The following is a 25,378-nucleotide window of genomic DNA, read 5'->3' on the forward strand; positions in this document are numbered from 1 at the left end:
CTAAGAGGCAGTTAGGTGGTTTATTTGAGATTTTTCTCTTTGTTTTTTGTTTTTGTTTTTGTTTTCCTCTCTTTTTAGGGCTGCACCAGCAGTATATGGAAGTTCCCAGGCTAGGGGTCAAATCAGAGCTACAGCTGCTGGATACAGCCATAGCAACATGGGATTCAAGCCACATCAGTGACCTACACCACAGCTCACACAATGCCAGACCCTGGACCCACTGAATGAGGCCAGGAATTGAACCCATATCCTCATGGATACTAGTTGGATTTGTTTCCACTGAGCCATGATGAGAACTCCCTGGGTTTTGTTTTTGAGGAAGTTATGTATCATTATGAACATCCTTCTGAGAACTGCTTTGCTGCATAGCATAGATTTTGTATGGTTGTGTTTTCAATGTTATCTGTCCCAAGGTATTTTTTAATTTTCTCTTGATTTTATTGTTGACCCATTGGTGGTTTTTTGTTTGTTTGTTTCTTGGTTTTTTTAACTAGAGTGTTGTTGAGTCTCCATGCAACTGTTTTGTTTTTTTTGTTTTTTTGTTTTTTTTGTCTTTTTGCTATTTCTTGGGCCGCTCCCGCGGCATATGGAGGTTCCCAGGCTAGGGGTCTAATCGGAGCTGTAGCCGCCAGCCTACGCCAGAGCCACAGCAACGCGGGATCCGAGCCTCGTCTGCAACCTACACCACAGCTCACGGCAACGCCGGATCGTTAACCCACTGAGCAAGGGCAGGGACCGAACCCGCAACCTCATGGTTCCTAGTCGGATTCGTTAACCACTGCGCCACGACGGGAACTCTGCAACTGTTTTTTTTTTATCCTTTCTCTTTCTGTGGTTGATTTCTGGTTTCATGCCATTGTGATCAAAAAAAAAGATGCTTGAAATAATTTTTATACTCCTATTTGTTGAAGCTTGTTTTGTGCCCTAGTATGTGGTCATAGAGACTGTTCTTGTGCACTTGAATGTGTATTCTGGGGTTTTTTTTTTTTTTTTTGGATGTAATGTCCTGAAACTCAATGAAGTATAACTGTTCTATTGTGTCACTTAGGATCTATGTTGTCTTATTGATTTTTTTTTTGGTAGAAGATCCGTCCATTGATGTCAGTGGAGGGTTAAAGTCTCCTACTGTTACTGTATTCCCATCAATTTTTCCTTTATATGTCTCTTAGAATTTGTTTTATGTATTTTGGTGCTCCTATATTAGGGGCATAGATGTTGGTGAGTATAATATCCTCTTCATGAATTGATTCTTTTATCATTAAATAGTGTTCTTTCTTTATGGCTTTGTTTTGAAATCTGATACCTGATATGAATATTGCAACTCCCACTTTCTTGTCATTTCCATTCTCATGAAATATCTTTTTCTATCCCCATACTCTCTGTGCCCTAAGGTGAGTCTCTTGTAGGCAGCATATTGTAAGCTCTTGTTTTTTTTAATCTATTCTGCCATTCTCTGTCTTTTGATAGGAGCATCCCATTGACATTTAAGGTAATTATTGACAGTTAGGTATTTATTACCATGTTAAGCCTTGCTTTCCCATTCATTCTCTGTTTTTCCTTTGTCCCCTTCTTTTTGTTTTTCCTTTTGTGGTTTGATGATTTTCTTTTGTGCTATAGATATATCCTCTTCTTTTTAGTTTCTGTGAATCTGTTGTGTTTTTCATTTCTGGCTTCCCTGTTTTTCAAGTATGTTAACCACTCCCTTTATCTGCTTGCCTTCGACTGGTAGTCATATAGGCTCAAAGGCACTCTGGTGGGAAAAAAAATATACATTTTCTTACTCTCCTCCCCCACATTTTATGTTTTTGATGTCCTCTTTTATATGTCCATGTTCAACCTTTTGCTGTTCATCATGGTTATCATCACTTTCACAGAAATTTTTTTCTTCTTTTTTTACTCTTTGTACAGGGGCTTATTTAAGTGCCTTTAGAATATTCTTATCTTTAGCTTTTGCAGTTTTTATTACAGTATGTCTTGGTGTAGGTCTGTTTTGTTTCAACTTGTTTAGGACCCTCTGTGCTGTGGGATCCAAGCCACATCTGTGACCTACACCACAGCTCATGCCAGATCCCCAGCCCACTGAGCAAGGCCAGGGATTGAACCTGCATCCTCATGAATGCTATTCAGATTCATTTCCACTGTGCCACAGCAGGATCTTGCTGTTGTCTTATTTCACTAAGTATAATATTCCTAGGTCCATCTATGTTTTAGATGACAGAATATTATCCTTTTTTATGGCTAAGTAATATTCTATTACTTTAATGTGTGTATGCATGCACACACCCCCATATCTTTATCCATTCATCTATTGTGCTGCTTCCATATCTTAGCTATAAAATAATGCTGTTGTGAACATTGAGGTGCATGTTTCTTCTTTTTTTCTGGTTTTTTTGTTTGTTTGTTTTCCAAGGGCTGCACCCGTGGCATATGGAGGTTCCCAGGCTAGGGATTTAATCGGAGCTGTAGCTGCTGGCCTGTGCCACAGCTGTAGCAATGCCAGATCCAAGCCACATCTGCAACATACACCACAGCAAGGCCGGATCCTTAACCCACTGAGCAAGGCCAGGGATCGATGTGTAAATATATTTTCAGTGTGTTCATGTTGGGAGGTGAGTTCCACATCCTCCTGTTCCACCATCTTCCTTTCAAAAAACTCAAAATTGAGTGAAGTGCTTTCACAATAACATCAACGAAGAAAATTTAGGGTGACCTTAGTGAAACTCAGTCCACTGGGACAAAAAAATGGGCCTTCTGGTGTTACTGGGATATATCAACAGACCAGTGTCATAAAGTGTTGGTTATAGGTTTGCAATAAGATAAGTATAGAAATTGAGTATCTAAAACCTTAGCTCACTTGGACATAGCCATAGCCTCTAAGTACATAACTTTGATTGTATTTTATGAAAATATTGGTCCTTGATGAGTTGGATTTTTTTTAAGACATCCTCATATCATTTGAGAAACATTCCTTAATACCCATGGAAGATGAAAGCAGTTCTGCTAATAAAGGCCTGGGTTCTCGGAAAATGTCAGTTAGCTCTTATGTGCTTTTCTTTTCTGCTTTTTTAGGCCACACATGCAGCAAATGGAAGTTCCCAGGCTAGGGGTCAAATTGGAGCTGCAGTTGCCAGCCTACACCATAGTGCATGGCAATGCCAGATCCTTAACCCACTGAGTGAGGCTAGGTATTGAACATGCCTCCTCGTGGGTACTAGTCGGATTGGTAACCCCCTGAGCCACAATGAGAACTCTCTCTTAGGTGCTTTTCATAACTCAATACCTTCCCATCTCCCTCCTGAAGATAGAAGATTGACTTTTTTCCTTGTTTTAAAGCTTGAAATTGATGGATCTGCTTTCTGCAAAGAATTGTGATAAGATTTTTTTTTTTACTTCATAAAAACAATGTAAATAACTTACTCTTTATAGCTAAAAATGACTTAATGAACAAGCAATACCTTCTATATTGGCACTTAATTAGATATCTTAATATAGTTCTTTTTTTAAATCACTTTTGTACCATTTTTACCCGTTTAGCTCTATTCTTGTTCCTTTGATGGCACGATTAAACTGTGGGACTATGTAGATGGCATTCTGATAAAGGTACGTGGATCAAGCTTCCCTTTTGATTATTTGAGCAAGAATGTCAACATAATTTAATGACGTATTGTTTCCTGTTGTTTTTTCTTTTTATAGCCACACCTGCAGCAAATGGAAGTTCTCAGGCTAAGGGTCAAATTGGAGCTGCAACTGCTGGCCTATGCCACAGCTTGCGGCAACACTGGATCCTTAACTCACTGAGTGAGGCCAGGGAATGGGAAACCATACCCTTGTGGACACTGTTGGGTTCTTAACCCACTGAGTGACAGTGGGATTGAAAGGCCTAATCTTTTAGATAGCCTTCCTAAGCAAGTCATGAAATTCACTAACCGTATAAGAAAAGATAAATTTATCTATACAAAATTTTAAAAGTCTAACCAAAAAGTAAGCAATGAAACTGAAAGAAAATATTTACAAGAGTTATTATCACCAGTATGCAAAAAAAATGCCAAAAACTAATAAAGAGAAGCTAATGACCCAATGGGAAAAAAAACTGACACAGAATAGGAATACGTAATACACAGAAAACAAGACACAACCAATAAACGTGAAAAGAGGTTTAAGCCCATTAATAATTAAACATAAAGGACGTAACACAACGTTTTTCCCTGTCAGTTTAGCCAAGCTGCAGATTGAAAAAAAATACAGCAAAGTGTGAAAAACAGGTACTTTTGTACATGGTCAGTGGGAATGAGACTGAAAATGAATAAATATGTTTTACTCCAGCAGTCTAACCTTTAGGAATCTCTTGTTGAAATAATGGCAGGTGAATATAGTTCTTAAAACTTGTTCATAGAAAAGAATGTAATACTCGAATGTAATACTTTTCAATTTTTTTAGTTTCTTTTTTTTTTGGCTGCACCCACAGCATGTGGAGATTCCCAGACCAGGGATCAAACCCATGCCACAGCAGTGACCCAAACTGCTGCAGATACCAAGCTGGATCTTTAGCCTGCTGTGCCACAAGGGAACTCCAGAATGTAATCTTGTTGTTAGTGATAATTTGATGTTCAATAGAATTTTATATACAACCATTGGGGGGGAAAAAAAAAACAGATCTATAACAATTAGCTTGAAAGTCTATTCAACAAAAATATATTTCGTGTCTCCTAAAGCCTTTCTTCTGATGTTGACAGTATAGCAAAATAGATGGAAAAAAATCCCTGCCCATTATGGAAGTTATGGAAGAGGCACCAGGAGATGAATTATTAATATGCTGCTTTTTATCTTTCAGACTTTCATAGTTGGATGTAAACTCCATGCCCTCTTTACTCTTACGTATACTGAGGATTCTGTCTTTGTTATAATAAATAAAGAAAAACCAGGTATAGTAAATTTACTTTGTTTCATATAGCACTGAATGGCTCTTTTCACATTTTATAGTTTCTCAAATGTAACATTTTGGTTTTAGTCTAAAGTTAACAGTTTTTGGAGTTGGTGTTTATTGCTTTCAACATTATTACATATTCTTAAATATGTAATGAGGGAATGATAAACTACATGGTTGCAATAATAGACTCCAAGTTTAAAGCCGTTCTACAATGTGACTTCCTAATGAACTAAATCTGTCATTCTGAGGCATCATTATCATTTTATTCATCATTAAACATCCATTTGTTGATTTTGAATCTGTAGGAAATGGTATAGAAAGCAGGCTAGTAGGAACTAATAGAGTGGCTAAATTACTGTTATTATACTGTCATTATCATTGGAACAATATTCCATCGAAACTACCATGTTTCAGAGCATTTTAGGAATTCTAAATGTAATCATCAGTGATTACAAATAATTGTCCTTTAGCAGTGAATTTAATACATTAGCATATTGACATGGAGGATATATCCAGAGAATTTTTCTAATCTCAGACCTCAGCCACTGCACTCTGTGTTGGATATAGTTGTATCCAGAATTCAAAGTATAAAGCAGCCTTAAACTGGTTACTGGACAGTCAGTTAGATTGGCTCACAGCTCATTAGCTAAGTGAATTCTTTCCACAGTGGTGCTGGTGCTGGTTTGGAGTTTTTTGGTTTAGGGTGGGGGAGTTTGGTAGTGGCTTTTTGTTTGGGGTTTTGGGATTTTGTTTTTATTTGTTTTTGCTTTTTTAGGGCTGCACTGAGGGCATGTGGAGGTTCCCAGGCTAGGCGTTCAAATGAGAGCTACAGCTGCCAGCCTACACCACAGCCACAGCCATGCAGGATCCGAGCTACGTCTGCGACCTCCACCACAGCTCACGGCAATACCAGATCCTTAACCCACTGGGCAAGGTCAGGGATCGAACCCACAATCTCATGGTTCCTAGTCAGATTCATTTCTGCTGCACCACAACGGGAACTTCTGTTTTGGGATTTTTTTGTTGTTTGTTTTGCTGAGACAAATGTGCAGATTGTTATATGATGGACTTTTAAGTAACTTGAGAATAGTCAAAATTCTGAGAGCTAAATCTTTTTTAGTTAAAAGTAATTTGGTACCAACTCTGTTAATGAGTACTATTTTATCCAGCAAAATATGTGACATGAAGTTCCCTGGTGACCTAGCAGTTAAGGATCCAGCATTGTCGCTGCTGTGGCTCAGGTCAGATCCTCGGCCCAAGAACTTCCACGTGCCACAAGAATGGCAAAAAAAAAAAAAAAGAAGGCAAGAAGGAATAAAAGCTACACGTTCAGTTTTCTTATGTGAACCACAGACCATCTCTAAGAGCCATTCCAGAAAATGTTCCAGGGCCAGATCCTTAACCCACTGAGCAAGGCCAGGGATCAAACCCACAACCTCATGGTTCCTAGTTGGTTCATTAACCACTGAGCCATGACGGGAACTCCCTGACAATATATTTCTTAAAATGATTAAGTTGCCTTACCAGATGACTTTAAATATAATAGTTTTATCTTTTTTTTTTTTTTTTTTTGGTCTTTTTTCTATTTCTTTGGGCCACTCCCGCAGCATATGGAGGTTCCCAGGCTAGGGGTCGAATCGGAGCTGTAGCCCCCGGCCTACGCCAGAGCCACAGCAACGCTGGATCCAAGCCGCGTCTGCAACCTACACCACAGCTCACAGCAACGCCGGATCGTCAACCCACTGAGCAAGGGCAGGGACCAAACCCGCAACCTCATGATTCCTAGTCGGATTCATTAACTACTACGCCACGACGGGAACTCCAATAATAGTTTTCAATGTTTAAGTTCTGTTTTATATACAAATAGAATTATTGTGAATTCTTTGTCTACATGCTTACTGAAAATTCAAGTTTTTTAATTTCCTGGCTGACAGTTGATTCACTAGGTCTGAGATTTGGTCTAGGAATCTGCATTTCGTGTCTCCCCAGGTGGTTCTGCTCATGAATCTAGTTTGGGAGCCACTCCCCATACTCAACTACATGATTTCTCATTTGGAAGGGTAGTTGCCAAGAACAGTAACAAAACTTTGTACCCATATCACAGGAACAAGTGATTCTTAATACTGACTGCATATTACAATCACTCTAAGAACCTAAAAAGTAAGATTTTCTGTGGTGGGGCCTATTCGTTTATTTAAATATTTGCCCAGTTGAGTCTAATGTGTAAGCTGGTATAGGAAACTACAGATCTAAAGTAAAGATCATAGTCATTAGCCTTTTAGAGTCATCTGTGTAAACGTCAGATGCTCTATTCTAATCTGAATTATATTCATGATGGGATCTATTGTTAAGTCTTCGGTACTTGGAACATAGTGGACTCTCAGCATGTGAAAAGATCCTCTGTGATTGGAATCTCAAAATATATATAAATATACATCCTTACTTCATTTGTTTCATCTTCTTTCCGCAGTCCAAAGCCAGAGTGTCTAATAGAAATTTGTATAAATCATATTGGAATAACCTTCACTAGTTTAAAAACAAGTTAATCTTTTATTTGCACATTATTTTTTTATGGTGGCATTTCTTGACTCCTTGTAATTAATTCATTCAACAGCTAATTAAACACCTACCATGAGCCAAATGTTCTAGTTGCAAAGAACAAAACAGACAATAATCCCAACAGTAAGCTGACTAGATCAGTCACATAATCCAAAAAGATGGCAGGTATTCTAGAGAAAAATAAAATGGGAAGGAAATAGGCAATAAGGGAAGAATACATACCAAATAGGGTCAGAGATGCTCCTGAGAGGAAGAATAAGTTATACAGCTATATTGGAAAAGGACATTCTAAGAGCATTGCCAGCATGTTTGAGGAATAGCAGGGAGACTGGATTAGAGTAAGCCAGAGAAGAAGAGATAATGTAGAGCATTGTAGGCCTTTGGAAGGACTTTGGCTTTTGTTCTGAGTAGATTAAAAAGCCATTGAAGAATTTTGAGCAAAAGAGGGACATGATCTTAGTGGTAATAGAACACCTAGCTCCTGGGTTGAGTAGGGACTAAAGACCAAGGGTAGAAGTAGGAAGAGCTGTGAAGAGGTCACTACTCCTGATGTTTAGGATATGAAGCATGATCCTTGCCTTAGGGTAAGTGGTAGTGGTAGAAGTGGTGAGAAATGATTAAACCTGGGGTGTCTTTTGAAGATAAAGCCAGTAGGGTTTGCCAGTGGTTTGGTGTGGGACATGAGAGAAGTCAGGTGACTCAAGGATTTAGTCTAAGAAGTTAGGTAAAGGGTAGTGCCATTTCCTCCACAGGGGAGTGTGGGAAAGAATAAGTTTGGAAAGGAAAATAAAAATTTGGGATTTAGGCGTGAGGTTTGAGATGACTGAAAAGGCTAGAAGAATTGAGTACAGAGCTTGAAAAACACGCTGGAAAACAAGAAAATGGTAGATTGATATGATAGAGGATTTTGTGTTTATTATAAAAGTCTATGAAGATAAAGAGATAGTGTAGTGAAATAATAGCTATTTACCCTTGAGAAATTTTTTTAATGAAATGGAAAGAGAAAAGCATGTCAGTTTTACGGAAATAGAGATTTATTCTAGGAACGTGTGACAAGCACATAGCATTTCTGAAAGTTCTAAGGTGGTTTGTTGCTTTTTGTCTGCTCAGTTCACCAATATATCATATTCCATCTCCATTTAGCTCAGCTCAGTACTTTGGAAGGCAGAATGCACCAGTAAAATAAATTGTTTTCTATTTCTACATGTACAAATATATATGAGTTTTAGAGTTAAACTTCCACTTAAAACTTGCAAATTCAGATGAAGAGTACAACTTGTTCACCATAGCATACAATTATTATCTTGACATCAAATTAATTCCAGAATACTAATTAACAGTTTTATATGAACAAATGTGCATCTTCACTTTCCCTAGAGAAACTTAATATTAATATAGCTGCCTTTGGCTAGATGTGTTTCAGCTGGTTTCAGTGAAACTACCAAAATCATCAAGTCAGGAAGTGGAAGCTAAGGAGCTTTCCATTGTTTTGGATTACATAAACCAGTCACCCAAGTGCATTGCCTTTGGAAATGAGGTAACATTTGTTTTGTTGGTTTTTTTCTTTGTACATAAGATCTCTTTTCTGTAATCTTTCCCCTGAGTATTTTATGTTACAGTGATTTAATATTTTTGTTAGTAACTAAGAAGTCTATCTTATTACTTTAGCATATATTTGTGGTATAGATTTTTCTTGGACCATTCTAATTTTTGTATAGTCTGTCTTCTTTGTACACAAATTGGCCAAAAAAAAATCAATATTTTGGGATTGGTACTGTATTAGCTTGTACCATTTATAAGCCACTTAAATCCTTTCATTGTAGATACGTCTTTCAAAAATATGACCTCCTTGTCTATAAATAATATGCCTTTATAAAAAATCCAGAAACTGCAGAAAAATATCGTTAAGAAATTAAGCTTCCCCAGTAATATTTGAGGAATCTTTTTCTAGACTTTTTCCTAAACATACTTTTTCCCAAACCAGGTGATTATATCAAGGCTTTTTTATGTTTATTTTCTCTTCATATTGCAGCACGTGTATGCACTTAAATGTTAATCAGAATAATGATTATATGATGTTCATATCATGATTTATTTAGCCATCCCTTATAAATAACCACATTATTTATTAAAATCAAGTACCAACAAAGCCCCTAGATATCATTTTAGCGGCATTTTTCTTTAGTCTTAAGTTTAGTAGCATTATTTTGGCTTTGTTCTGAAAAGGATTAATTTATAGATTAAAGAAACTCTTAGCATTGTAAACTTCATTATTTTTCATCATCATAGTCATTAGTTAAATACAGATTAAAACCACAGTGAGATAGCACTTTCACATCCACTAGAACAGCCCAAATTAAAGAGGGACGTTGAAAGTATTTGCCATCTTTTTTGTATTCTGTTAATAGAACAGGCAGAAAAGTAAGCTACAGTAATAGAAATCAATAGTTGCTGGCAAGGGTGGGAGCATTGTAAATAATCGGAAAGAGGAACAAGGAAACATTCCTGAGGCAAGGAAAAATGTTGTAAATCTTGATTATTTATGGTGGTAGTTATATGAATCTATACATATGTCAAGTGTTGCATTTTGTATAAAATTTATGCCTTAATAGAAAAAAATTCTAATCATTATACTATTTTTAGGATTTAGAACCTGTGTTCATCCTTTAATTTTTTATGAAGTGAAGTATCCTTTCCATAGTTAAATTATATCATTTCACGTTAATATACCTGCAAAAAGTTGGTTGTTACTGTGTTAACTTTTGTAATGAGAGTATTTCTTCTTAAAGGGTGTTTACTGTTGTTGTCAATGTTATCTTCTTTTTGAAATATCAGGGAGAATATGTTGCTGCAGTACGGGACTTTTACTTGTCTGTTTATTTTTTCAAAAAGAAAACAACATCAAGGTAAGACTGCCTTTTTGATAGCTTTATTTACTTAAGAGTTCATTGTAATTGTATCCATTCTCATACCTGCAACCCAAAACTGTGTCTGTTCCTCTTATAAGTAATTGTGAAACCACAAAATACATAGTTTTTAACCCTCAAGGGGTTAAAATTGTTAGTCACACAATGTAGGGAGCTCTTTCGCCCCAAACCCCTCCTTATACACTTAGATGATGCTGTGCATGGTATCAAAAGGCCTCCCCAGGTGATCTTCATTGTCATTTTATGTCTGTAGGAATGAATATGGTCTTTGGGGATAGCTGAGTTTGAAATGAATCAAATTAGGAGTTCCCTTGTGGCACAGCAGGTTAAGAACCCAGCATTGTTACTGCAACGGCTTGAGTCGCTGTCGTGATGCAAGTTCGATCCTTGGACTGGGAACTTGCACATGCTGCAGGTGTGGCCAGAATATAAATAAATAAAATGAGTCAAATTAGCCCATTCAACCTTGCTGTACCTAAAATTAATATATATTTTAAATGTGGATAATATATTTGTTTTCCTTTCCAGTATAATAAGGATCTTGACATCTTTGGACACATGAACCATTCACATCAGATATGATTTCTTAAGCTTGTCCATACTTCATGCTATAACTTGGCTTTAACAAGAAATTTGAACAAACTGCCCAGACAGAAAGCTGTCTGCTGTTTACTTCACTGTCAGTAGCCTCCATAGACAAATTATTATGGTCTAATGTTGTACAATGAAGTTTATATTGTGAATTAATAATGTTTACAAGACAAATTCTCAATTCTCAATCACAGTTTTTCTTAAAAATCATGCATTTATGTTCGGTGAATTCTGAGAGCACTCCAGTTTGGGTTGATAAGCGTGGGGCCTACCTTTTACTTAAGTACAGTTCACCAAGTCTTTAATAATCAAGGGAAATTTTTTTTCTTCTAGATTTACTTTATCATCATCCAAAAGTAAGAAACATGCTAAGAACAATTTTACATGTGTAGCATGTCACCCAAAGGAAGATTGCATAGCAACTGGTCACCAGGATGGCAAAATTCGTCTTTGGTCAGTTAACTCATGAAGAGCATGGTTGTCATTGATTTATTTTAGATTAGTCCTGCAGAATAGGGGTATTTCTGGGTGCAAGGAAAAGGATATAACTGAAGGTTAACAGCTGATAATAAAAATTAGGCTTTGCTGGCATCCTCCCTTTCTTTTATTAGTGTACTCTTCATTGCACAGACTTACTGTTTTAGGATTTCAGCCTTTGGCCCTGGGACTGAAAATTTCCATTTGCTTATAATCATTTTATTAAAGAGAACTTGTTGTTAGCCTTTAAGTAAAAAGGAAAGAGAGACAATAATGAATATTGAGCTAATAGGATACTAGGATGGTCTATTTGCAGAAGTGACTGGTTTACAATTAGAAAATATGCTTTTTGCGTATTAAGGGCAATAAGGCTTGATATGGTTCATTATATTTAGCATGCCATTGTTTTCCCAACATACATACACCTTTGGCCAAATTAAGAATTTTGCTTTTCTCCAATAGGAGGAATTTTGATGATGAAAAGAAATATACATACACATGTTTACATTGGCACCATGACTTGGTTATGGATTTGGCCTTTTCAGTGACAGGTAAGTACAAGTTTAATAATTAAAATGAACTTTGGAAGTATGTGAACCAAATATTTTAATTCATGATATTTATAGTTTGAAAGATTTAGAATTGCATGGGCCAAATGAATTGTAAGCACTTAGATGTATATCACCCTTGTGCTTTGGGCTTTGCTCAGTACAGTAACATATATTTGAGGTTTCAGGTATACTTGTGATAGTCTCTGTTATTAACATACACCTATTTATATTACCTTTTTTTAATGTGTGTGTACATAGCTAGGTGTTTGTTGTCCATAAGTATAGCCATAGTTTATCAGCAAAGATGGCTGTACTGATGCTTTACATCCATTATCTTATTTAAACCTTGAGCCTATGAAAACAAGCATTTTTTTTATATTTTTATTAAAGAATAGCTGATTTACAATGTTGTACAGATTCTGCTGTACAGCAGTGACTCAGCCATACACACACACACACACATTCCTTTTCTTATATTATCTTCCACCATGATCTGTCCCAAGAGATTGGACATAGCTCCCTGTGCTCTATGGAAGGACCTCATTGCTTATCCATTCTAAGTGTAGTAGTTTGCATCCACTAATCCCAACTCCCAGTCCATCCCACTCCCCCTGTCCCCATGAGAACCGCAAATCTGTTCCTTATGTCTGTGAGTCTGTTTCTGTTTTGTAGATAGGTTCATTTGTGTCATATTTTATATTCCACATATAAGTGATACCATACAATATTTGTCTTTCTCTTTCTTAGTGTGAGAATCTCTACTTGCATCCATATTGCTGCAAATGGCATAATTTCCATTTCTTTGAATCCTCTTTAATTTTCTTTATTAATGTTTTATAGTTTTCCAGGTATACCTCTTTCACCTCTTTGGCCAAGTTTATTCCTAGGTATCTTACTTTTGGGCATATGATTTTAAAAGGTATTGTTTTTATATATTCCTTTTCTAAAATTTCGTCATTAATATACAGAAATGCAACCAGTTTCTGAATGTTCATCTTAAATCTGTGCTGAATTCATTTATCAGATTAAATAGTTTTTGTATGGAGTCCTTAGGGTTTTCTGTGTACATTATCATCATCTGCATATAGTGACAATTTTACTTTTTCTCTTCCAGTTTGGATACCTTTTCTTTATTTATTTATTTTTGATCTGATTGCTGTGGCTAGGACTTCCAATTCTATGTTGAATAAAAGTAGAGAGAGTGGGCATCCTTGTCTTGTTACAGAGTTTAGGTGGGAAGGCTTTCAGATTTTTTCCTAGTATTATATTGGCATAAATGACTTTTATTGTGTTGAGATATATTCCCTCTATACTTTGGTAAGAGCTTTTATCATGAATGGTTGTTGAATTTTGGCAGATGTTTTTTCTGCTTCTGTTGAGATAATCATGTTGTCTTGGACTTTGCTTTTGTCATTATGGTGTATGACATTGATTTATTTGCATATGGTGAATCTTGTGAACTTGGGATGAATCCCACTTGGTCATGGTGTGTGATTTTTTTTACGTATTAGATTTGGTTTCCTGTTTTTTTTTCCTTTTAGATCTGTATAATGGCTTATATAAGTGACTACTTTCCAATTGTGATTTCCTCTTTCTTCTTCCTATTCTTTTTTATTTAGAGAAGCCCTTTCATTCATTTCTTTTAGAATGGGCTTAATATTTCTGTATTCTTTTAGTTTTTGTTGAAGAAATTATTTATTTCTCCTTCTCCAGCAATGATATTTTTGCTGGGTAGAGTATTCTAGGGTGCACATTTTTCCTATTTATTTATTTATTTATTTATTTTTGCCTTTTCTAGGGCCGCACCCGCAGCATATGGAGGTTCCCAGGCTAGGGGTCTTATCGGAGCTACAGCTGCTGGCCTTCACCACAGCCACAGCAATGCCAGATCCGAGCTGTGTCTGTGACCTATACCACAGCCCATGGCAATGCCAGATCCTTAACACGCTGGGCAAGGCCACGATCGAACCCACAACCTCATGGTTCCTGGTCGGATTCATTAACCACTGAGCCATGACGGGAACTCCAGATTGTTCATTTTAGAACTTTGAATGTATCTTGCCACTCTCTTCTGGCCTGAAGTGTTTCTGTAGAGAAATCAGCTGATAGCCTTATGGGGGTTCCCTAATAATTACCACTTTGTGTTTCTCTTGCTGCCTTTAGAATCCTCTCTTTATCTTTAAATTTTGCCATCTTTATTATAATATATCTAAGTGTGGGCCTATTTGGGTTCAACATGTTTGGAGCTGTCTTTGCATTCCTGTACCTTGGTATCTTTAGATTTGAAAAGTTTTCAGACATAATTTCTTCAAATATATTTTCAATCCCCCTTTCTTTTTCTTCTTCTGGAATCCCTATTATGTATAGATTGGCCTGCTTTATTATTATCCTATAGATCTCTTATATTGCTTTCATGTTTTTTCATTTGGTGAGAAAACAAATGTCTGCTGTCCTAATTGGGTGATTTCCATTAGTTTATCTTTCAAGTCACTGATTTGTTCCTCTGCATTATTCATGCTGCTCTTTAGTGCCTTTAACTCAGTTTGCATTTCTGCAAATGAATTTTCTAATTTTTCATGGCTCCTCCTTATAGATTCTAGTTCCTTTCTAAAGTTCTGCATTACTGTTTATATCTACTCTTAATTCTATCATATTCACCCTTAATTCCTTCAAGTATTTTCACTATCTCCTTTTTGAACTTAGGGTCTATTAGACTGCAGAGGTCTGTTTCATTGCTTGCTCCTTCAGGTGAATTCTCCTGATCTTTAACTGGGAATGGTTCCTGAACTTCTTCATTTTGCTTATATTTTTCTTACTCTGTGAGTTTAGGGAAATGAAATACTGTAGTCTTGGGGTCTTTTTCTATGCAAGAGCACCCCTTTGTATTTTGCAGGGGTTACTATTTATTTTTGGTATGGGAGTTTGGATATTTGCTGTCTTCCTCAGTGAGAATAGGCTATTATCCCCTTGATAGGGTGGTGTGTGTTTTCAAGGAGAAGGTGGCAATAGGCAGAGCCAGTAAGTAGTCAGTGCCTAGTTGCTGGGTTCTTGACAGTAGCAAAGACTTGCTGGAAAGTGGCACAGACTACTCCTAGTTGTAGGGCCCTGGGAAGTAGCAATGAGCTTCAAGCAGATTTAGGCAGTGCCCGGAGCATTTGGCAGTGGCAGGGTGTGTGAGTTCCCAGGGGAGTAAGAGCAACAACAGATGGTGTTCAGTTGTGGTGCCCTCTGAGGTGTTTGAGGCCACTGTGGTGCCTGTTCACAGACCCCTAGTTGTGGTGGGCCATGCCTACCTCTGGAGTCAGAGATAACTATAGTGGTTTGACTTCACCACCTGTAGGCCACTCAAGAAGCATCCCATCCCGCTTAACCCATGCAGGAGGTGCTGCACAGGCTGCTCCTAGTTGCAGAGTCCTGAGAAGTGACAGTGATAGGGCATGTGTATGCAGTGTCCAGATGATTTGGCAGTGGCAGCAGCAGGGTGGGTGTGTGGGGAGAGTGAGAGCAAGAACAGGTGGTACTTGGTTGCAGTGCCCTTTTTGCTGACCTCTGAGGTGACTGTGGCCACAGGTGGAGCCTGTTCACAGACCCCTAGTGGTGGCAGACCATGCCCCCATCTGGTTTCTGAGATGACTGCTGTGGTTTGTCCCTGCCTCCTGTAATCTGCTTTGCCCTCCTCAGTCTAGCTGCTGCACTTTTCTCGGCAACTTTGAGGTCCCTCTGTCTCAGCTAATCTCCCTGTCAGTTAGGTGGCTTCCTAGTGTGTAGGTTCCTTTTCTCTTTCACAGCTTCTTCTCAGGAGTGGTAGTCCCATGCTGCTTCCTTTTCTCTCTCTCTCTCTCTTTTTTTTTTTTGTTCTACCCAGTTATATGGAAGCTTTCTTGCCCTTTTTGGATGTTTATGGTCTTCTGCCAGCATCCAGTAGATATTCTGAGTGAATCATTCTACATGTAGATGGGTTTTTTTTTGTTTTTGTTTGTGGGAGAAGGTGAGCGCCATGTCTTACTCCTTCACTATCTCTGGTTTGTCAAAATTTTGAGAATTTTTGCATCTGTTCATCAGAGATACTGACCTATGATTTTCTTTTTTGATAGTATCTTTCTCTGGATTTGGTATTAGGATGAAGTTGGCTTCACAGAATGTCTTTGGGAGTGTTCCATCAAGTCTTTTGGAAGTTTAAGAAGGAGGGGTATAATTTATTCTTCACATGTTTGGTAGAATTCACCTGTGAAGCCACCTTGTCCTGGTCTTACCTTTGTAGGGTTTTTTTTAAATTATTTTTACTACATATTCAATTTTATTTTTAGTTATTGGTCTGTTCAAATTATCTGTTTCTTCTTGATTCAGTTTCGGTGGGCTGTATGTCTCTAGAAAGTTGCCTGTTTCTTCTAGGTTGTCAAGTTTGTTGGCATATAATTGTTGATAGTATTCTCTTATTTTTTTTGTATTTCTGCAGTATCCATTGAGATTTCTCCTTTTTCATTTCTTATCTTGTTTATTTGGGTTCTCTCTTTTTGGTGAATCTGCCTAGACGTTTGTCAGTTTTGTATAACCTGTCAGAAACCAGCTCTTGGCTTTATTGATTTTTTTTCTGGGTTTCTTCATTTTTGTTTTTTATCTCTATTTTATTGATTTCCTCTCCGATCTTAATATTTCCTTCCTTCTGCTGACTTTAGATTTTGTTTGATCCTCTCTTTTGGTTCTTTTAGGTGGTAGGCTAGGTTGTTGAGGTTTTTTCATGTTTTCTGAGAAAGGCCTTTAATCACTATGAACTTCCATTTGAGAATTGCTTTTGTGACACCCCATAAATTTTGTGTGGTTTTGTTTTTCATTATCATTTGTCTCAAGGTATTTTTTAATTTCCTCATTGACCCATTGGTTTTTCTAGTAGCATGTTGTTTATTCTCCATGTAGTCAGTTTTTCCTCATTTCTTTTTCTGTGGTTGATTTCATGACATTGGGGTCAGAAAACATGCTTGAAATAAATTTGTTGAAGTTAGTTTTGTGCTCCAGTATGTGGTCAATTCTTGAGCATGTTCCATGTGCACTTGAAAAGAATGTGTATTCTGTGGGGTTTTTCATTTGTTTTTTTAATGCACTGTCCTGAAAATATCAATTAAGTCTTAACTGTTCTCCTATGTCACTTAGGATCTCTGTTGCGTTACTGATTTTCTGTCTAGAAGATCTGTCCATTGATATGAGTGGGATGTTAAAGTCTCCTACTACTATTATTTTCCCATCAATTTCTCCTTTTATGTTAGTATTTGTTTTATATATTTGGGTGCTCCCTTATTAGGGGCATATGTGTTGAGCGTAATAACCTCTTCTTCAATTGATCCTTTTATCATTAAAGTCTATTTTGTCCTTTTTTCCTTTTTCTTTTTTTTGGTTGAATAATTTATTTTATGCTTGTGTACTCCTCTTTTTGGTTTTTGTGAGTGTATTCTTTGTTTCCCACTTTTTTAAAGTATGCTAACCCCTTCCTAAATCTACTTGCCTTAGCCAGAAGGTCGTATAGGCCCAAATGCATTCTAAAAAAAAAATACATCTATTTTTTCTTATTCTCCTTGCCCACATTTTATAATTGTTCTGTCCTTTTTTTGCAATCTTCATGTTTATCCTTTTTGCTGTTTCTTGTGTTCATCATTGCTTTCACAGATAGTTTTTTTTGTTTGTTTGTTTTGTGTCCATATACTGGCTTATTTAAGTAATTATTTTTTAGAACGGGTTTAGTATTGCTCTACTCTTTTAGTTTTTGTTGGTCTGAGAAATTCTCAGTTCTCCTTCTATTTTAAATTATAATCTTACAATATAGAGTATCTAGGTTACAGATTTTTCCCTTTCAGAATTTTGAATATATCTTGCCACTCTTTCTGGCCTGTAGCATTTCTGTAAAGAAATTAACTGATAGCCTTATGGAGGATCCCTTGTAATTAAGTCTTTATTTTTCTCTTGCTGCCTTTAGAATTCTTTATTTAACTTTTGCTATTATTATTACAATATGTCTTGGTGTAGGTCTGTTTGGGTTCAGCTTGTTTGGGGTTTTCTGTGCTTCCTATAACTAGGTATCTATTTCCTTCTTTAGATTTGGAAAGTTTTCAGCCATAAGTTCTTTAAATACATGTGTAATTCCTTTTTATTTTTAAATTTCTGGAATCCCTATTTTGAGTAGAGTGGCATGCTTTATAATATCCCATAGGTTTCTTATATTGCTTTTTTTTTTTTTCTTTTGGCTGTCTGCTGTGATTGGGTGATTTCCATTATTCTGTCTTCCAAGTCACTTATTCATTCCCCTGCATTATTCATTCTGCCCTTTAATGCATCTAACTCAGTTTTCATCTCTGCAAATGAATTTTCCAGTTTTCTTGACTCCTCCTTAAAGATTTTAGTTCCTTTTTAAAGTAATATGTGTTAACTATTGTTAGCCATTCTTAATTCTTTCAGTGTTTTCATTACCTCCTTTTCAAAGTTGATGTCTGTTAGACTGCAGAGGTCTATTTCATTGTTTGCTCCTTTAGGGGAATTCTCCTGTTATTTAACTTGGAATGGTTTCAGTGCTGCTTCATTTTGCTTATTATTTTTCTTAACTGTGTGAATTTAGGGAAAACAATTATCTACTGTAATCTTGGAGGGCTATTTATATGCAGGAGTTTCCCTGGGTACCTTGTGAGGCCTAACTATTTTTTTTGGCCTGAGGGCTGCTTTTGGTTTGGGTGCTTTCTGTCTCTGTCCTCAGTGTGTGCAAGCCATTATCCCTTAATAGGGAGTATGCAGATGTTTGGCTTGTGCATGCTTCCAGGGAGGTGGGGGCAATGGGTGGCCCCTGCAGGCAACACCTGGTTGCTGTGCTCTTGGTAGTGGTAAGGACCCACGGGGAAGTGGGTGGCAGGAGCTTCTGGTTTCAGGGCCCTTGGCAGTGGCAGTGACCCTCAGGGATGCAGGGTCAGTGCTTAGAGCCCTTTGCAGTGGTTATGGCAACCGTGTGCGTTCCCAGGGAGGTGGGGACAGCAGGTGGTGCTTAATTGCAGGACCATCTATGGCAACAACCCCAAGGTGACTGGAGCCGTAGGCTGTGCCCTCCCCTGGAGCCCAAGTTGGCTTCAGCAGTTTGCGGCCACCCCTGTAGCCCTTCAAGAGGCCTCCTGCCGCCTGAGAGCCCTCGCATGCACAGAGAAAGAAGTTCCTATGGTGCTCTTGACATCCCCAGCATGGTGCCTTACTTCTCTGGCAGGCCCAGTCTTCCTCCTGGACTTCCTTGGCTGTTGTGCACTGCTCCCGACCATCCCCAGACTGTTTCCACACAGCCAACTCCTCTCCCCAGAACTCATTTCCCAAGCCTCTTCTCAACCCCCAGCCCCCACTCAAGTGTCTCAGCTGGTGCATGGGGCAGTGGTGCCCATGGTCTGTGTGGCTCTCTGTCTGTTTTGCCCTCCTCAGACTGGCTGCTGTGTTTTTCTCTGAGGCTTCAGGGCTCCCCCTCTTTCTCCATCAGTTAGGCGGCCTCCCAGGATGCGGATTCCTTTCCTCTTTCACAGCTCCCTCTCAAGAGTGCTAGTCCCATCCTGATTGCTTTTTTCTCTTCTCTCTTTTTCCTTTTCTTCTACCCAGTTATGTGAAGGGTTTCTTGCCATTGTTAGAAGTCTGAAGTCTTTTGCCGGTGTTCAATAGGTGTTCTATGCGAATCATTCTCCATGTAGATTTTTTTAACGTGTTTGTGGGAGAAGGTGAGCTCCATATCCTACTCCTCCGCCATCTGGATCCTGCCTAAAAATAAGCATTATTAGTCTCACTTTACAGATGAAGGAAATGAGATTTGTAGTTGAGGACTAATTTGCCTAAAGTCACATGGCTAGTGAGTGGGATTTGGACCTAGGTCTAATTCAAATGTTTATTATTTAACTGTAAGATTGCCATATTAACTATTCTAAGGTAATTCAAATCTTCTGTTTAAGCTGCATGACAGTGGCTATATTGACTGAAAATATCACCTGGAAAGTAGGTTGATCTTCAACAGAAATTTGGAGAAGTACATTTTGTCCTTGCTTACTGTTAGCTCCCCATAACCTATGTTGTCAATGTTATGTTAGTGTATTTTGATTGGTCTTCCAGAGAGGGGGGCTAGATACTCCCAAATACTATGTGCCTAGAGAAAGTAGTTTTTCTTCTGCAGGTCTCCCTAGAGACTGCCAGGGAATGTCTTAGTACCGTGTGCTCAGGATTCCTTCAGGATTACTTGGGTGTAACTGAGGAGCCTTAGGAAATAGGAGGTATCCTCAGCCTACCTGTCGTGCTTTGAGTTTGGGGTGTGGTGACTGGTATATGGGGGTGGGACCCAACTCGACACACTTAGAGTAGTACAACAGAAGTATAGCTGTGACATATGGGAACTAAGAGAATTTTCATCCAGAGACTTAAACCCTCTGGATAAAACGTACAGGCTACCTTCATCCTCCTTCACACCCCACCCCACAAATTCAAGTGAGGGTGTGTGTGGCCCTGCGTGTAGATACATATATGATGTTCCAGGCAATGTCTTATTCTCTCCTGACATAAGGTAGTTTTCTTGTGCCCTTTCTTCTCAATTTCTTTTTCGCTGCTGTGTCTTTCTGGTCAAATCAGGGCCAAGATTAATATATATTGTCACTGTGACTTTCCTTTATTTTGTTGCCCTCACTCAAAAAAACGGCAAAGAAAGAATACAAAGTGCTCTACCCTGAGCCAGGGCTTTCATAAAGGAGGTACTACAAATCATCATATTTATTAAAGGGTTGAATTCTTAAATGAGAAGTAATGGTTAAATATACAGTACATAGTTGTCAGTGAAATGTCAGAATTGACCCTGTATATGTATAAGGCAGTTAATGGAAGAAAGAAATTGTGTAAATGAACTACAAATTGTAGTTTCTTGAAAACTGTTTAAGAGAAAAGTTAGCATTATAAACTGGCTCTACTTTGAACCCAGTCATGCTTGTCTCTGAGCATCTAATTATTCTTTCTAATCCTTAAGCCTTTCTCATCTCATTTCAGTGCTCTAGGACCTCAAGTTAATGTTGAATAAAAGTGGTATTGATGTTCCTCATCACAGGGGGAAGGTTGTCAATGTTTTACCACCGGATTATTTGCTGTAGATTTTCTATAGCTATCCTTGATGAAATTTTAAAGATCACATCAATTAGTAGGTTGCTGGGAGTTTTTATTATGGGTGTAGAATTTGTATCATTTACTTTTTCTGCCTTTATTAAGATATGATGATTTATTTTCTCTTTTTTTTTTTTTTTTTTTTTTTGGTTTTTTTGCCTTTTCTAGGGCGGCTCCCGCAGCACATGGAGGCTCCCAGGCTAGGGGTCTAATCGGAGCTGTAGCCACTGGCCTACGCCACAGCCACAGCAACGTGGGATCCGAGCCGCGTCTGTGACCCACACCACAGCTCATGGTTGGAACCCACAACCTCATGGTTCCTAGTCGGATTCGTTAACCACTGCGCCACGACAGGAACTCCTGATTTATTTTTCAAACGTTAAAATGACCTTACATTTCATTTGGGAGTTTTCATCTCTTGTGAAATTGGCTTATTTTCTTACGATGTACTAGTTTTGGTGCAGAATTATGCCAGTCTTTGAAACAAATAGGGAATTGTTCTTTTTCGTTACCTGGAAGAGTGTACATCTGATTTATTTCTTCCATAAATATTTGGAAAAATTCACGAATGAAGCCATCTGGGCTCAGAGGATGTTTGTTTCATCCAGTTTTTCTAGTTATTAGCAGAGTTAGCAACAAACTAGATATTACTGCAAAGGAAAAAAATCCCTGAATCAGTGATCTTTAAATCTTTTTTTGTCTTTCAAGTTTATTAAAAGATATAAAGACACTTGTTTGCATATTTGTAAAAGTAGTTTATTTCCCTAACATAGTAGGAAAAATTAAAATGTTCATTATGTCTTTTTTTTTTTCTCCCCCAAAACACTATCCTTTTTATTTCTTTGGGTGGATGAGAAGGCAGCAGTCTTCTGAGTGGTGGCCGTGAATCTGTCCTCGTGGAGTGGCGCGAGGTGACAGAGAAGAATAAGGAGTTCCTCCCCCGTTTAGGAGCTACTATTGAACATATCTCAGTATCTCCAGCAGGGGATTTGTTCTGTACTTCACACTCCGATAACAGTAAGTCTAAATTTGTTGTCATAAAGAAATACAATTTGTGTAACTTCATTAATTAGCTAGCATCTGTAGGGAATGGAAAATAAGAGACTTCAAAGTAAGAGTAACATAGGATTTAATAAGCTTTTTTTCTTCCATTCTTCCATTTCTCCTCTTTTCTCCACTCCCTTTTTGCCTCTAGATGCCACCAAAATCTGACATTTCCAGAGTTGTTTTTATAAAAGTGTAGGGCTACAAATAAAACGACATTTTTGAAAAACTGCTGTGAGATGTTCCTTTGAGACAGCTGTGATCTCAGTGTGGGAGTCCTGATTCTGACAGAAATGGAGGCAGTCTCCTATTCCTCTAGAGCACTTGGTCAGCCTGTTACAACTCAGCTTAGATGTAAGTCCCATAGCCCATTGCCTCCTTTCCCTTCACAAGAGAGCGTGACTGAGCAGTCCGTTAGTGCAGTGACTCAATTCAAGGTCAGCTGTCTCTTTGGGGGCATGTAAGTTTCTGAAATAACACTTAAAATGTATTCACAGTCAGAGCTGAAAACTTAGAAACTCCAACAGAAAAGCCTTCATTCCTGCTTCTGGATTTTCTGTTAAATCACAAAATATATTCCTCATTTTCTAGTAACACTCCAAGAAATTGAACATGCTCAGTTGTTTTGTGTTCTGGTATATTTTAGAGTGATACAAATTGTGGGGTTTTTTTGGTTTTTTTGTTTGTTTGTTTTTACTTGTTTATGTTTAGATTTTTTTTTTTTTTTAAACCTACAGAGATAATAATTATTCAGCGAAACCTTGAGGCATCCGCAGTAATTCAAGGCCTAGTGAAAGGTATTGTAGACCTTGGTGGGTGTGGAATTGTGTACATTTTTAAAAGTGAATATTTGCCTGATTTCAGATATTATTTGTTCACTTCTTTTGCAGACAGCAAAATCTTGACTGGTTTGATGATTGATCCAAGAACTAAAGCTTTGGTTTTGAATGGGAAACCTGGCCACTTGCAGTTTTATTCTCTTCAAAGTGATAAACAGTTATACAATGTAAGATTTTGATTCGTTACCTAGTCTTAAAACTAATGAAAATTCTTTACAGAGGCACTGAGGTCAAACAACTTACTTAGTAGTTTCTAAAGCAAGATCCTGTGCCTGTGCTATTTGAATAGTCCTCTCAGCTGTTTTACAGCATGATGCTAAGGAGGCTACAGTTACAGGTGAAGTCTACATGTAAGCCAGTTGGTGTTCTTGTGTGGCCTCTTTGCCTATTTTATTGTTTCATACTACACTCTAATTAACTGTCACATATGTGCCTTTGAGTCACAAGGATAGTAAATGACAATATATAGATTGACAGTACAAATATGTATCTGCTTTGCGGTAAAACTGTCATATATACGAGCTGAAAATAAAAATTTCAATGTGGATTAAAGAGGGATGCTTCCTGTGATCCTGCTAAATGCAATCCAGACTTCCCACTTTTTCTTTAGTGTCCCACAGTACCCTTTACATATTTCTGTCGTTGCTACCTTAACACTTTATCACTCTCTCCATCACCTTTAAATCCCTCAGAGAAAGGAAATTTACTGATCTTTGTACATTTCTAGTACAATGCCTGGAAATAGTAGGCACTTAATATATTTTTAGTTAAAGAGATGAAGAAATAGAATTTTTAAAAATTGTGCATATAATGCTAGCTTACTTAAAATATTGTTCTTTTTTCACTTCTTAAAAAATTGGAGGTTTTATTTTTGCTCTCCTTATTTCTAATGATGTGGAATCTAGCTTCAAGATTTTATGTAAAAGCTATTTTTAGAAACAAAAGCATTACTGTAAGCTAAAGGTTTTGTTGTATCATATTAAGTGGATCATAGTCATTACTAAAATTCAAGGTCATTGAAGAATAATCACCACTGAATTGGTTATATAATGTGCTCCATTTTTTAGTGGCAGTGATGTCCATAAGGAATCATTAGTTTGTTTCTCTTTATCTAAAAATCTGTTACTATAGATACCAGAAGTTATTTATGATGTGGTTAATTGCCATGTCTAGAATGCTTTAAGATTTATGTATTTAAATTAATAAGAATTTTGGATTTTTTTTTAACCCATCAGTTAGATATTATACAGCAAGAATATATCAATGATTATGGTCTGATCCAAATTGAGCTAACAAAGGCTGCATTTGGCTGCTATGGTAATTGGCTCGCAACGGTGGAACAACGTCAAGAAAAGGAAACTGAGCTTGAATTGCAAATGAAACTGTGGACATATAATAAAAAAACACAAGGGTAATGCTATGTTTATAGCCATTTAATTTCAGAGTAGAAATTATCTGACTTTATGGTTTCAGTTGTTGATCTTTAACATATTTCATTTTGATAAGTTTAGATTTAGAGAAATGAAGGAGGTATTACTTCTCTAATAAAGCCTTTAAGCTCTCTGCTCTGAGAAAGCACTGGTGTCCTCCAAGTTATAATGTCACCTGATTGCATAAATGAGGAAACATGGAGAAGTGACCCCCCCCCAAAGACATACCTAATTCCAGTCAAGTCCAGGATAGAACCCCAGTGTCTTAGTTCCTTTGCTCTTTTATTTATGTTATACTACCTTTGGAAAAATGGCAGTGGTAGATGGTGGAGGTGTGGTGAGTGTAATTTTGATTAGATAAGAGCCCACTAGTTTTTTCATATCATGGGTATAATTGCCATTTATCAAGTCGTTGCTTGTCAAGAACTAATGCTTTCATGCCCATTGGCTTGTTAATCTTCCCGAGATTAACCTGTTGTCACATTTTATAGATAAGAAAACAGTCTCCCTTGTCACGGTCCTTCTCTTATAACCTAGACTTTTTAAAAATCACAACTGTCTTGCCCTGATAGTCTTTGAAAAACACAGTGCTAAGGTAGGTTATCTTTCATTCACAACAGTGTCCTATAAAGCCAGAAACAGCCTTTGGGAAATAGTGGGTGACCCTGAATATTAAATATTGACCAAGGCAATTGGAAATAGGTATTTTTCTTTCTGTACCTTCTTGCCACAAATAAGGGTTTTCATAGCCATTTCCTTTTTATTCATTTTCAAAATAGATAGGTATCTGTGTTGTACACAATTTTCCTGCATTTTAGTATAAAAGCCTTTCAAGTATTATTTTTCGATGACCCCTCTTTTATACTCATTGGTACCATCAGTCAACACTATACAT

At 37.5% G+C, this 25,378-nt stretch overlaps 1 protein-coding gene across 2 annotated transcripts in view; it reads left to right on the plus strand.

The window, feature by feature from the left end:
- WDR75 (WD repeat domain 75) overlaps positions 1–25,378 on the plus strand; it is a 45,426-nt gene that overhangs the window by 8,246 nt on the left and 11,802 nt on the right. For both annotated transcript variants that reach the window (XM_003133536.4, XM_021076080.1), the window contains exons 3-12: positions 3,535–3,600; positions 4,832–4,922; positions 8,899–9,023; positions 10,322–10,392; positions 11,338–11,457; positions 11,944–12,032; positions 22,029–22,187; positions 22,952–23,011; positions 23,105–23,220; positions 24,289–24,464. In XM_003133536.4, coding sequence (XP_003133584.1) covers positions 3,535–3,600; positions 4,832–4,922; positions 8,899–9,023; positions 10,322–10,392; positions 11,338–11,457; positions 11,944–12,032; positions 22,029–22,187; positions 22,952–23,011; positions 23,105–23,220; positions 24,289–24,464 — 1,073 coding nt within the window. The remainder of the gene's footprint in view (positions 1–3,534; positions 3,601–4,831; positions 4,923–8,898; positions 9,024–10,321; positions 10,393–11,337; positions 11,458–11,943; positions 12,033–22,028; positions 22,188–22,951; positions 23,012–23,104; positions 23,221–24,288; positions 24,465–25,378) is intronic.

The sequence above is a fragment of the Sus scrofa genome, chromosome 15, assembly GCF_000003025.6.
Source record: "Sus scrofa isolate TJ Tabasco breed Duroc chromosome 15, Sscrofa11.1, whole genome shotgun sequence".
NCBI classification, from domain to species: Eukaryota; Metazoa; Chordata; class Mammalia; order Artiodactyla; family Suidae; genus Sus; species Sus scrofa.